The following is a 13,828-nucleotide window of genomic DNA, read 5'->3' on the forward strand; positions in this document are numbered from 1 at the left end:
AAGAAAGGAAGCCAAGACAATGAAGAAAAGAGACTTTTAAAATTCAGGCTCCTTAGAGTTACCATTAAATACTGATCACCCACCAAATTAGTCTAGTTAAGGGCAAAAGCTGATTTCTCAAGAAGTTAAACCTTTTCAGGTTTTATAAGCAACAACAGCGGAGACGGAAATGAAATGGCTAAGGAAACACACACCAGAAATTAAATAATTGACCCTGTATATACACATTTCAATTAATAGTCCCATTTTTTTAATGTCGATTTATTTTTCTACCCAGTTCAGGGTCAGTGATATACAAAAGGATATAAACAGATTACCATATTTACAGGAAGACATACAAAACAATTACCAAGAAACAAATCCAGCAAAGTAACAAATTGTAGATTATCCATGTCCACTGAACGGTGCAATGTTTATCCTAGGACAGCTTCGCGGTTCTCCGGGAAAGAAGTTATGTGGATTTATAGCTTCCATAAGGGTCAAGCAAACATTACAAGAGCTGATAGAATCATGCTTTATACTGACAGTCAGAGAAAAGCTTTTAAAGAACACTCTAATTTTCAGACCAATGTTAGAGCACCAGTGGGCTCATAACCAAGATGTGACTTCATCAAAGGAAATGCCTCTCTCCTCTTATACACAGGAGAAGGAGCTCTTTTTAATAACAGGTGATTGAGCCACACCCTACCCCGACAGATGGTGCAGTTATCGACACACAAAGGGGAAAAGGAACTGACTCCTTACCAACCAAATACAATCCAGACTTGGGGAGACAGTTTCCAAACTCCGCCAAGCAAACTTTGTGTGACCCATATTTTGTACAAAGCACATTCTCTCTGGAGAGAAAACAGGAATGAACACTGCAAAAATTTTCACATTGCTCATCAAATATGCCTTTGCCCAGAGTATTTGGGAAATGGCAAAAATCTAAACTTAGCCAGACATTTTATCTAAGAGTTTAAAGGAATCATCCCATCATCAGTCTCGGGATCAAATGGGTTAAATACCACAATTCTTTAATGGAAGCAGAAGATTAAGAGTCCTTTTCCCCTACAATGTCTCAGCCAGGGGAGCACAGAGAATGGAATACAAAAAGTTCAATGGCTTTAAAACATGAAACTCAACAGTTCTCAGTCAACCTAGCCACAATTTTCTGCCCATCTGTAAGTAACTACCACATTCAAAATTCAACTTTCATATTCAAAAACGCGATCAACTCCACTTCAGGGGAAAAAAGCAAAACCAATGGCAATAGCCTAAACCCTTCACACACTTGACAACAGGGGAACTGTATCATAAAGACACTTTAAAGGTCAGCAGGATTCATTTATAATTTGGCAGGTGCTGGCTGAAGGGGCAACAAACAGAGGGTTATAAAGATGTAATATATGAAGTAATCAAACAAATTGTAGACATATATACCACATTAAGACAGACTCACAGTACTGTGCTGACTAAAGAAAAAATTGGGGGACACTAGAGGGGAAAGATAATAGAAAAAATTACAAGGAAGCATTTCAGTCCAAAGTTAGTCCAGTGGATATCTACTTGTAGGATTTCCAATCTTTCATCTCCAAAGAAGTTGAGCAAATAAATTACAAAATTACCTCCCTTACTTTTGGGACATACAACATGCTTCCAAGTAATCGTAATCCCTCTGACGTCTTGGTCTCACTTGCTATTTGATGACTAAGTTGTTTCTGGCTGTAAAGATTTTCCTATTTTATTTTTTTATTTCAGAGCGAGGAAGGGAGAGGGAGAGAGAGAGAGAGAGAGAAAAACATCAATGAGAGTCATTGGTTGGCTGCCTCCTGCACACCCCCTGCTGGGGATCAAGCCCACAACCCAGGCATGTGCCGGAAATCGAACCCCGATCTCCTGGATCATAGGTGGATGCTCAACCACTGCACCACGCAGGCTAGGCCCTAATAAATTTTAATTAGCCAGTTAACACAGTGAAGACTGCTCCCTCTAAAGCCAAAAAAGCTTCACAAAATAATTTCATCTAATGAAGATGAACGGTGGGAAAAAAGGGAAAGTTTCCTGGTTTTTCTTGCAAAACTTTTTCTCTCACTTGAAAAACTCTACAATCACTTAATGTTTTGTTCCAGAAAAAGAAAGTAAAACTAGATGGGAAAATAGTCATACACTTATTGTTTACTAGCATGATACAAAATAAATTCATAAATGTCAGTTGATTGTCTTTCAAAAACCAAATGTGAATGTTTAATCGTGTAACTTAAGAACTGAATTTTTCCACATTCCTTTATAGAGAGTTAGCATCTGTAAATTGAGACTTTTTTTAGACAATCATGCAAATTTAATTTGTCTCTGGAAACAAAAACACAACCTAACAGATTAACAAAATATGTCCTTTAGACAATATTTTTTTCTGTGAACTTTTCTCCAGTGTTACCGTTTTTACCCTTCAGTAAACAGAAACATCTCTTTAAAAGTTTATGTATTTCAAGTTTACAGAGAGCTAAACTCTCAGCACGATTAGGAAGGAGGAAGGAGTCAGGTCAACCTATTTTACCTTCTGAACTGGCTCTACTCTCAAAAATAAATTCTAAAAATTTTCTAATTATTATTAGGCTATATAAGCTAGAGACATGTCTACTGCCATAGATGCATCTTGTGAAATTGAACAAAGATTTTATTATACCACACACACAACGAGCAACTGGTACAGAAAAGGCCGTTTTCAGTTATTCTGTTGAGAATTTCTTTCCATGATTTCTTCCATTAAAGTATAGTTTTCAAAGCAACCACCACGACAAAGGAAGCATCTAATTAGTCCATTTTCTTCTGATCCAAGAATGCTGAACATTTACTGTCCCATCTGTAGTTGTATCAGCAGTGTAATGAACACAGTTTATATTACTTAACTATTCTTTGAACTCCAAGAACTGTTGAAGTCTTTTCTGATGTTCTGCAGATGCTTGCACAGCACTAAAATGAAACATAAATTCAAAGCATAAGCTTTATTTTACATTAAGCATATTAAGTGAACCACAGAGCACAGAGTAAATATTTTTCAAAACAATTAAAAATGAAGAGAAATCTTCACTTATTTAGTACTTCTGAAAAAGTTGGATGAAAACTCTGCTTAATCTAATGAGGAGGAGGGCTTGCATTCAGTAATGGCATGCTTCCACCTTCTAAAAGACCAAAGCAAATTAAGACTGACAAGTGAAGGCATCGATTTTAACCTGCTCTGCTGCGGAACCTGCTGTGCAGAGTTCCAGGCCTTACAGATTTTCTGGATTTTATTATTTTATTTAAACCAGATTCCAACATTATCTTTGAGTTGTGGAGTATTTGAATTGCTTTTAATATAAAATCCTTTAAACTAAAATGTTTGGTTAAAACATAATAGACTCCACTAATCGTTTTCAAAGGTAACAGCTTGGTGGTTTAGATTTACTTTTCCCTTTGAAAATAAATTATGTCTTGGATGGGGAAATTGAGTTCTCTCCCAACCCTCACCCCACAAAAATATATTACCTGGACAAAATTACAGCAAACATATACTAAAACTAGTATAAAACTTGCACAGTTTCTGGTTTTCTAGTTGTTGAACAGTAATATATCATTACTAAATGATAAAACTCCACTAACTGAAGGTCACCACTTTTAGAAGTGCCAAAGAGTCTTACTATAACAATTTTGCTACAAGTCATTCTAAAAGTCCTTATACATACTGATCTCTGCTTTCTTAAACCACATAACTGCTTCTAATTGAACCACTTCAAGTATGTTACTGTGCAGATTCCCACCTAGGGGCTAGTGAGGCTGTCGTCTCCAACTAAATGGCTGTGAACTCTCTCAAACACCAAGTCTGCAGCCTTTTTCATTAATCTTCTCTCTGCTGGTAGGTACTTCATTATCTCCTACCACTGTCAGTACTCCTGACTAATACCTGTCTCTTCCCCTCAAATTTTATTATAGGCTAGAAAACCAGTAAATCAAATTTACTTAATTTAAACCTGGTTCGCAGAGGTGGAGCTCTGGATAATGAATAAATTAGGTATTTTACAGTAATAACAGATTTCCAAACAACATATAATGTACAGTGTGGGCTTTATATATGGATGATCCTATTTTCTCTCTATTTACAACAATTGAAACAAAGTGGGATGAGTAACAACGTTTTCATGGGAGAATAAACTGCAGCAGGAAGGTTCAAAGGTTAGAGGAGACAACGCAACCTACTGGTTAAGAATACAGACATTGTAGATAGAACTCTAGGGTCCGAAAGTTCTGAGTCTGAATTCTGGCTCTGCAACTTATTACCTACAAAACTTCAGGCAAGTTACTCAAATCATTAGGTAAAACTTGCCCACAACCACAGATAGTCAATGACATACCCAGACATAAATCTAAATGTTTTAATTCTAACATTTCCCCCCCATACCATTCTGTCCTATATTTGTACAAATAGTCTCTATTGTCCTCATCAATTTTAATACACATATAAGATTTGGCTCTCCTTAGAGAAAAGAAAGAAGCTAAGGCAGAGTTTAATTTTCATAATTTTTTTTATCAGTCATCAAGCTCCTTCTTTTCTAAGGAATCTCTATTTTCCACTTTCCTCCCTCTTTTTGCACTATCATCAGTATACACCGTAGCTAAGCTATTTCATTCTCTAAATTCATCAGGTGGTTTCTAAGAGTGTTCTGCATGGCAGTTTACATCTCAGAGGCAGTCTAGTGGTGTACAGGGAAAGAAGGTCGAATTTTAAAAGCAAGAAAGACCTGATTTCAGGTTCATATTCTAACACTCATTGGATTGTGCTACTAAGCAAGTTCTTAATCTCTCTGAGCCTCAGTTTCCATATCTGTACAATTATGATAATCCCTATACCTCACAGGCTCTCTGAGAAGAGTAAATGAAAAAACCATATAATATTAACAACAGAACTTTCTGCAGTGATGAATATGTTTTGTATCAAAGCTGTCCATATAGTAGCCACTAGCTACTACTGAGGACTTGAAATGAGGCTAGTGTGACTAAAAAACTGGATTTTAAATTTTATTTAACTTTAATCAATTTAAATAGCCATACATGGCTATCATATTGGAGAGTATGGATGTAAGAGGCCCTCAATTATAGATTGTTTCTTTTTAAACAAGTAAATAAACCTCTCAGGGACAGAGGATTATCTACAGCTCTTTGGTGCTCCCACTCAGAACCAAAGTGTTCCGTAAAACTTGCTATTGTTGCTGCCTAGTTTTATGGAAGTGAAACATACATACATCTGTTTCTAAAAGCAGGTGTATGAGAAAGTTCTAAACTATTAACTGATTGCACATAGAAAAGGCAGAGTAATCTCTCTTGTCCTCTAACGTTCATTTTTAGTTAATAAACTAGTATTCCTTATTCTGCCTAGCTAAATTAATCCATAAGAAGAAAGCAGTAAACATCAATGAAACTAAATATAAACAGGTTTGGCATTTGTGGTTTTCTTTCTGGCTCCGTGTCTGAAGGTGTGATCTGTCACTGTTTTTCCAGCATGATTCACAAAGCACCAAGGACTCACTTATGGAATACTCTGCTCACCCCAAGTCTTAGTTTGCTGACCAAGATGCAATAACAGATTTTTTTTTGCCATTTTTTCTCCCTGAAGGGTGTTTTGGTAATTTTTAAAAACAGTATGTAATTACACTTGTGGCTTTTATGACTTTCTATTCCCTTTTTTGGTTCATTTGAAAGAAGGACCCAAAGCTTATATAATAGGCCATATTTTAAAATATAAAGTCTAAATCCAAGCTGTTAATTCCCAGTAGGAAGGTCCCAAAAAAACATTTTCAATGTGTGAGCCTTTATAATTTTCATACCTATTTCTCAGGAGAATTCCTGAAAATGGACTATCATCAGGGATCAAAACAGGTAAACTTACTTCAGATGTTCACCAAATGTAGTAGTTATTCGATAGATGGCAGTTTTCAGTGATGCTCTAAATGCAAACCTTAATGTTTTATAGGAAGTGTCCACAAGGGTTCCTGAAATCCGAGGTGGTTTACTGGAAGCATGAGGAAGCTTGAAGTACTTGTCAACTGCCTAGATCAAAGAAAGAAAACACATTACAGCAGACTTCCAAGAAGGCCTACTAAGTCCAAAGGATTAAGGAGACTACTTCAGATAGATACATACTATAAAGTATTTTGGATCACAAACAGTTTGAAAAACAACACAGTAGAGGTTCAGCTACTTCAGCAGTTACCTGGAAAAAGTCCTTTCCTCTAAAAAAAAACAAAAAAAAAAACAACTATACTTCACAACACCCTTGAAAATGCAAAGCTGGAAAGTGAAATAGATGTCCTACTCTGCTTAAGTGTGAGACAGTAAGAGTCCTATATTTAAAAACTCAGCAAAAAAAGACCAAAACTTTATAGTTTACATAAATAAAAGTTATTTACTAAACTATCTTCCTTTTCAATTCTAGATGATAAAACATCTATGAGCAAGAATGGATGGGGGAGAGAGAGAATTCAAAAGTGAAACTGATTTTATTTATAGCTGACAGAATAAGAAACAGAGATTTAAGTTTATCTTTACAGGCCAAAGGTAAATAATATCATTTAAAAATGATATAAATATATTAAGGGATGACAGAGTGAAAATAGAGAACTGTAGGTGTATTAATCTGTTACAGCAAGATGTCTAAATTGATAAGAAGTAGTGTAAGTCTATTATTTATAATGGATATAACCACCAAAAGAAATAAAACAAATTATGGTGATTTCTGCATTACGTTTTTAATTTCAAGTGCTCTTTTATGTCATCTAGGTGATTTTTTAAATTTTAGCATCCTATTTTTGTTTCAAGAATGTAATATCCTCTCTTATTTCTGAGGATTTTGATTTTTGCTTGTTGTAGTTTCTTCCACACTACTTTTCCCCCTTTGTCTCTTCTGTCTTTATCTTCTGCATTTTAGACGTTCATCAGAAATCTAGTGACCCTTGGCTCAGGACTGAGAGTGGGACTTCCTAAAGATCTGACCAAGAGCTCTGAGGACACAGCTGGAGATTACTGACAACAGCCTTCACAATAAGCGATTTGTGTGGATTTCTGCAGGGTGAGTGCACCCAACTCAGTAACTTAGATATTTCATCTTGGATTGCTCAGAGTTCCCAGAGAGGAATTTTCCAGTGTCCTGGTCCCCAGTGCTCAGGGAGCCAAGTGGGAAACAGAGCTACTGAGCTTTTAGTACAGTACCCACAACTGTATCTGGACTCTCTCTGTCCTGAGACCCAGTGTTCTACCCTCTAGAGGATAAAGTTCGACTGCTGCTAAAGTGAGGGGGAGTACCAGCAGCAGACAATCTGGATGAAACAGCTCTCACCTAAACCTCTTTATTTTGGTACCTGTCTCTTTATCCTTGATTCCAGAGGTACTTGCTGCTTGCCCCACTAACAACTTCAGATTTGCCTCTGGATCTGCTAATTCATTTATCTCAACCATCTGCTTTCCAGCTTTGAAAATTTTGTTGCTGTTGTCTCTTCTCCTGTTTATGAATTTATGACTTTTTAAAAGTCCTTTTACTGTAGTTTAGCAGAGTTTGGAGGAAGGAACAAGATTTGATACGTGTGTTCAGGCTGCCATAATAACTTCAAGTCCAATCATTTACTCTTTCAATGGTAACTTATAAGAGTATTTCCCAAGACTGGGACATACTTGAGATAATTTTAGGCAGTATGGAGGTGGTATTTAGTGGCATACTCAAGCAACATTAAATAGCACTCAATCAAAATGGAAAAGTTACTTCCTTTTCAGTTTTCTTGCAAACCTTCTGATTTAACTCAGTACACCAAGAAAAATGGCCATCATCATTTACTGCCTTGGTCCAATGGACCCTTTTTATAGATTAAGTTCATTTTACAAACAATTTACAGAAGTAAGAATGACAAGATAATGTAAAATAATTCTATAGAAAGTTAAGTAAGAATATAAACATTTTCCAGGTTTTGAAGACCTATACATCTGAAATGGGCAATGTCCTTTGAATGCAACTCATCAGCTATTATGCATAAACCTAGAACATATCCATTTTGAAATAATGATTTCAAAATGAAAATATATCTCCAATAGGTTCTAGCTTATTATTACTTCTGATTCTTTTCCTTGTATTTGTACCATCAAAATGCAGTATTTTAAAAAACTTTTGACAACTTATCATTTTGTTGACGAGAGTTCAACCATTTTCTTTGTACCATAATTGCAAAACAGTCATTCTTCGGTTTATAAAGACAAATTCAAAAGATTAACCCACTGACTTTTTTCATTTTGCCACCATCTATGCCTTCCAATCACCTTTGTATACCTTAAGCATTTATCCACTGATGAACTGTATAAAGTAAATTTTGTTGCATATATATAACAGAAGATGAAGGAATATACTGTTTCATGTACTTTTAGCAAAATGGGATGATTCAGGTTCTTATTTACAATGTGAGACCAAGTCCTTCCTGTTGAATGACTTAACAAGATGAGACTATCACATATATTTCCTTTTTCTCCTTAAAAATATATTCTTCTGTCATCAATTCTTGAGTTTTGGAAAACATATCTAGAAAATTATCATTTGAAGATTTAATCTGAAACTCCTCTTGTATGATTAATTTCACCATCATTATTAAAGACTATAACTGTTCTGTCCAATATGGTAACCACTAAGACATAGGTAGCTCTTAAGCACCTGAAATGTGGCTGGTCTGAATTCAGATATTCTGTAAGTAAAAAATACACACCAGACTTTGAATACTTAATATAAAAATGTAAAATATCTCATTCATAATTTTATACTGATTACATGATAAAATAATATTTTAGGTATGCTGAGTTAAATAAAATACATTAAAATAAACTTTACCTGTATTTTTTTAATGTAACTACTAAAAAATGTAAAGTTACATATGTGTACTGCATTATATTCCTATTGAACAGAGGTGGGCTAGAGTACTGTTATCTGTCTCTTTGCATTCATCTTATTATTTATATAAATGACTAAAATTATGACAACAGTATGGTGTAATAAACAGTTATGGCAAAAACTATGAAGACAGTATATAAATAACTTAAATCCAGGAGACACTAGCTTATATTTAATGATGTCCTCCATGGTTAGGAGGACTGAAGTACTTAATTAGATTAAATAAGTATCTACTGAGCCTCATTTCATGCATGACACATGGTTCCTGCCCTGAAGACTCACATCACACAACTGGAATCTCAAATATCTAATTAAGAATTACCTCAAACAATGAAGAATAAGCGGTGAATATAACACACCACTGAACAACATACTCTCCAGGAAAAATAAAAAATTCCATTAAGACAGATACTTTTGGCTCATTTATATTTATATGCAGTAGTATATGCACAAGATCCAAATAAAGAGCAAAGTCCAGTTGCTCTCCCTTAATATTTACCTACCAGTGTCATTAACAAATGTCCAATGTGCAGAGCCTTGAAAGTCCCTAGTCACAAGGATCCTACTTATAACCTAGTTAAAACGTAAGTTTACTCTACTAAGGCCAGAATCCCAAACAAATGCTAAGGATAAGAGCAGACTTTGTTATTGGAAATCATAACTATAGAGCAGAGTTTCTCAACCTCAGTACTACTGACATTTTGGACTGGATAACTCTTTATCATGGGGACTGTTCCTGTGCACTATATGCTGTTTAGCACCACCCCTGGCCTCTATACAATGGATGACAGTAGCACTTTCCTAGTTACGACAATAAAAATGTCTCCAGATATTGACAAATGTCTTCTGGGGAATAAAATCACCCCTGGTTGAGAAACACTGCTATAGAATAATAATAATATTAGATGATGATAATAAGCCAAGTACCAGTCAGATGCTACTGAGACAAGGTCCTGCCTCTACTCCAACAAAGACAATAAAAGTAAGTGGACAGTTAAAATGCAATGCAATAAAGTATTGAGATGGGGGTTATATAGGGCAGAGCCAGACAAAAGGAGAAAAATGTGTTCTAGGCAAAGAAGACAAGACATCATGTATAGAGTTAGACTTAGGTTAAGAAAACATATTTTAAGGAAAAACTAAATAGTCCACGGTGTCAACTACAGCAGAGGGCTCATGGGAAGAACAGGGAGTGACTGGAGTCAGAATGTAGAATCTCTATTAAGAGTTAGTAGGCGCTTTCTCTGCCTGGCTTATTTCGCTTAGCATAATCTTCTCCAGGTTCATGATCTCACTCATATGTGGAATCTAAAGAACAAAATAAACTGATGAACAAAATAGATCCAGAGACACAGAAGCATGGAACAGACTGAGGAATCTGAGAGAGAAGGGGGGGGGGGGGGGGGAGATTAACCAAAGACTCTATATGCTTATATGCATAACCCATGGACACAGACAACAGTGTGCTGAAGGCCTGGAGCAGGGGGTGCGGGGTAGAAGGGGTCAATGGGGGAAAAAAGGGGACATCTGTAATTCTTTCAAAAATAAAGATAAATTTTAAAAAAATAGAGTTAGTAGGGGCAAGAGGCCACAGCAATAATTCAGGTCAGGAAGGCCATAGGCCTGCAATAAGGCCAATGCAGGAGGGATAGGCAAAAGAGAATGGATGGGTGATGAATATGGGAATGATCCCTTGGGGTTTTGCCACATGGGTACAACTGAAGAACACGGCGACAGGAAGATGAAAGAATTAGTAATAAAATGGTTGTGACAGACATAAAGTCTAAGCTGGACAGGGAATGACATAAAAGGAATCAGGAGGAAGCTGAAAGACAAGAGAAGTGAAAACACTGGTCAAGACAAAGTATATAGAAGAAGCAAGGGCATGAGAGGGCTGTGCTTGGAGCAAGCACATAGGCCCACAGATCTATGGGTAAAATTCAGGAGGATGAACTTTAGGATAAAAATTACTTTTAAAAATATGTTTTTATTGACTTCGGAGAGAGGAAGAGAGAGGGAGATAGAAACATCAATGCTGAGAGTCATTGATCAGCTGCTTCCTGCACACCCCCTACTGAGGATCGAGCCCGTAACCCGGGAATGTGCCCTGACCAGGAATAGAAGCTCGACTTCCTGGTTCACAGGTTGACGCTCAACCACTGAGCCACGCTGGCTGGGCAAAAATTGCATATTTATCTTCACTAAGCTCTAATTAAAATTTAGCATTTCTTTTGATTATGAATGCAAGCAACAAATCACAATAGCATTAGCAGTTCCTGTGACTTTGTCACCAACAGAAATCACCAATATCTTCATATCATGTTACTATTGTAGTTATCTTGAAATACCATTCATCTTATCACTATTTTAAAATGAAGCTAGTTATTAGACTCACTCATTATTTAATGCATTGATTAAAAGGCACACATTACTGTATTATAAATACTTTCATAAATCAAATATAATTTCATAATTTCAAATATAACTGATTTCCTTTCTAATTCTAAGTACTTTATTTTATGCATTTAAGAACATTATTTTGAAAAAAAGTCCAGGGGCTTCCTCAGACTCCAAAGGGATCTTTGGCACAAAAACATTTAAGGATTCTGCCTTAGAGGGCAGAATCCCAGAGTTTTAAGCTTTGGAGGTGGAGAATTCAGGGGATAATGAGGCCCAGGTGACAGCCATGGGATGAGACTGAAGGGTATATGAAGAGTAACAAAGAGGAGGAAGTTAAAGAACTGTGGCACCAAGGTGTGAGACAAATATCCATCCATGTGGACACTGAATTACTCATTTTAATCAATCTCAGGATGTGGGATGGAAAAGGAAAGACTGGAAGGTAGTTTGCAAAATCTATGGACCACCAAGTATGATAAAAAACCAGCTGTGATGTGGCTTAGGGGAGAAAAGATGCCACAAGCCTCACAGAGGGAAACGTTTTTATACTCAGAAGCTAAGTACCAAATCACTGGAACTGTTCTTTGTTCCTTTTACCTCCTCCAACTCTCAAAAATATACCTCTGTCTCCTCAAAAGTATTCTTTCCAACTCCTGTTTCAAAGTAAATAGGGCCTGACCTTTTGACAAGTCTGTAATCCCTACCTTCCTAACAGAGGTATGAATAACCCTAACCAAATGCCTGCCCCTAGCCAACTACAAAGAAGAATTAGGAATATTATGGTGAGGAGGTGAGAAGAAAGTAATCTGGGGAAGGAGTATCTCTAGGGCAGTGTGATCCTTATGAAATCAATTCAGTTTTAACCAGCATTTTAAAAAAATGAAATAGAATGGAAAACATTAGAATGCAATGCACATATAAAAAGGTAAGTACTGTTCTAAGAACCTTAAGTTTCTGTTATATATACACACACACTGAATCTAATGTAAACATAGTGCAGATCATGGCTGAGAAAGTTTGAAAGCCATGGTTCCAGAGGTAGAACCACTTTCTCTGAAGAGAACCCCATGTGAAAATAAAAAGCCCCCAATGAGAAATAAGGGATATGGATCTGTAGCTTTCCCTAGGGTCTACTACATGGCTGATGCCCTGCAATCAGCTTGGGGTTCAGGTGTCAGCTCTGCCACCTAAAAGACTTGTGTGTAAGAAAGTCACTGCACCACCAAGCCTCCCTCATCTGTAAAGTAGAGCTAAAATACCTCCATCTTCATTACTTCACAAGATAGTTGTGAGGATCGAAAATGAAATGAAACTGCTCTGTTGACTATGAAACATTTTACTGTTATTGTCATTTTATTTTAAACTACATAGCCAGAGTGATGAAAAGCAAACTATACTGCAAGTACTGAAAATATGCCCAAATCATTGTTACCCAATTGTGTAGTTAGAGAAGCCAAATATCAGAATTTGTTGGGAAATACTAGGAAATTATTTCTTTAAAGAAAGGTAACTACGAAAAGACAAATAATGAAACTATGCATGTGTACATATACAAGAAAGTGGTCACAAAGAGGACTCAAAGCCAAAAAAAAAAAAAAAAAAAATCTCTGGTTTTGATGGGTAAGACTTTCTTAGAGATAAAATGAACTGAGATGAAGAAACAGTGAAACGTGTTTTCTCTTCATACCTTAAATTGCCTCCCAAGGCCAAAAGATGCACCAATTGTTATCCTTCAAGCCTAGTTCAGTATCACCTCCTCCAGGAAACCTACTACACACACCAGCTCCTATCTCTAAATGTCTCTAGCACTCAGTGTTTATCTCTCTCATCTGACATACAACTAGTATCACTAGGCGGTGTAAAACATATTGCCCAACATGAAGTCAGGAAAGGCAGCCTACTGGAAAGCAAGAAGTATACAATTTATTTTTCTGCCTTTAAGTCTAGGACATAAAAGATCTATTAGTTTAAAACTATGTACCCATCCTGATGGGTACAAAACCAGTGATTTTATTGTATTTTATTTTGGCTTTGAGTCCTCTTTGTGACCACTTTTTCATGTACGTACACATGCATAGTTTCATTATTTGTCTTCTTTTCCTAGCTACCTTTCTCTAAAGAAATAATTTCCTAGTATTTCCCAACAAATTCTGATATTTGGCTTGTCTAACTACACAAAGGGGATCCACTGGCCTCAGCTCTATCATTTTTAGCCTTTGGCCAAGAGGTAACTTAGTATCTTCATGGATAATTTAACTACAGGTCACTTTTAGTAGATACAGACTGTGTAAGGATCCAAACTTCTATCATTGAACAGAACTGCAATATCCTAAATAATCTGATTAATACCAGAGGTATAGCCTACAGGTTTAATATACTTTCTTCTTCTGTTACTATAAGTTATTTAAAAGTGACTTAATCTCTTTCTAGTCTCTCTTAGATTGTAATTTCCTAAGGGTGAGAACAGTACCATTATTTTAACTTCCAACATGT

The 13,828-nt window shown here is 36.2% G+C and overlaps 1 protein-coding gene across 2 annotated transcripts in view; it reads right to left on the reverse strand.

Moving 5' to 3' along the window:
• Positions 1-233: 233 nt before the first annotated feature.
• The window catches only part of NDC1 (NDC1 transmembrane nucleoporin), a 40,883-nt gene continuing 27,288 nt past the window's right edge, over positions 234-13,828 (reverse strand). Inside the window, exons 17-18 of one of the 2 annotated variants that reach the window (XM_016219813.2) lie at positions 5,903-6,063; positions 234-2,952 (exon numbers count right to left, since the gene is read on the reverse strand). In XM_016219813.2, the coding sequence (XP_016075299.2) occupies positions 2,889-2,952; positions 5,903-6,063 (225 nt within the window). In that variant the 3' untranslated portion in view covers positions 234-2,888. Of the gene's footprint in view, positions 2,953-5,902; positions 6,064-13,828 lie in introns of those variants that run through there. The other variant, XM_016219814.2, reaches the window with a different exon arrangement.

Source organism: Miniopterus natalensis, chromosome 9 (genome assembly GCF_054644295.1).
Source record: "Miniopterus natalensis isolate mMinNat1 chromosome 9, mMinNat1.hap1, whole genome shotgun sequence".
Classification (NCBI taxonomy): Eukaryota; Metazoa; Chordata; class Mammalia; order Chiroptera; family Miniopteridae; genus Miniopterus; species Miniopterus natalensis.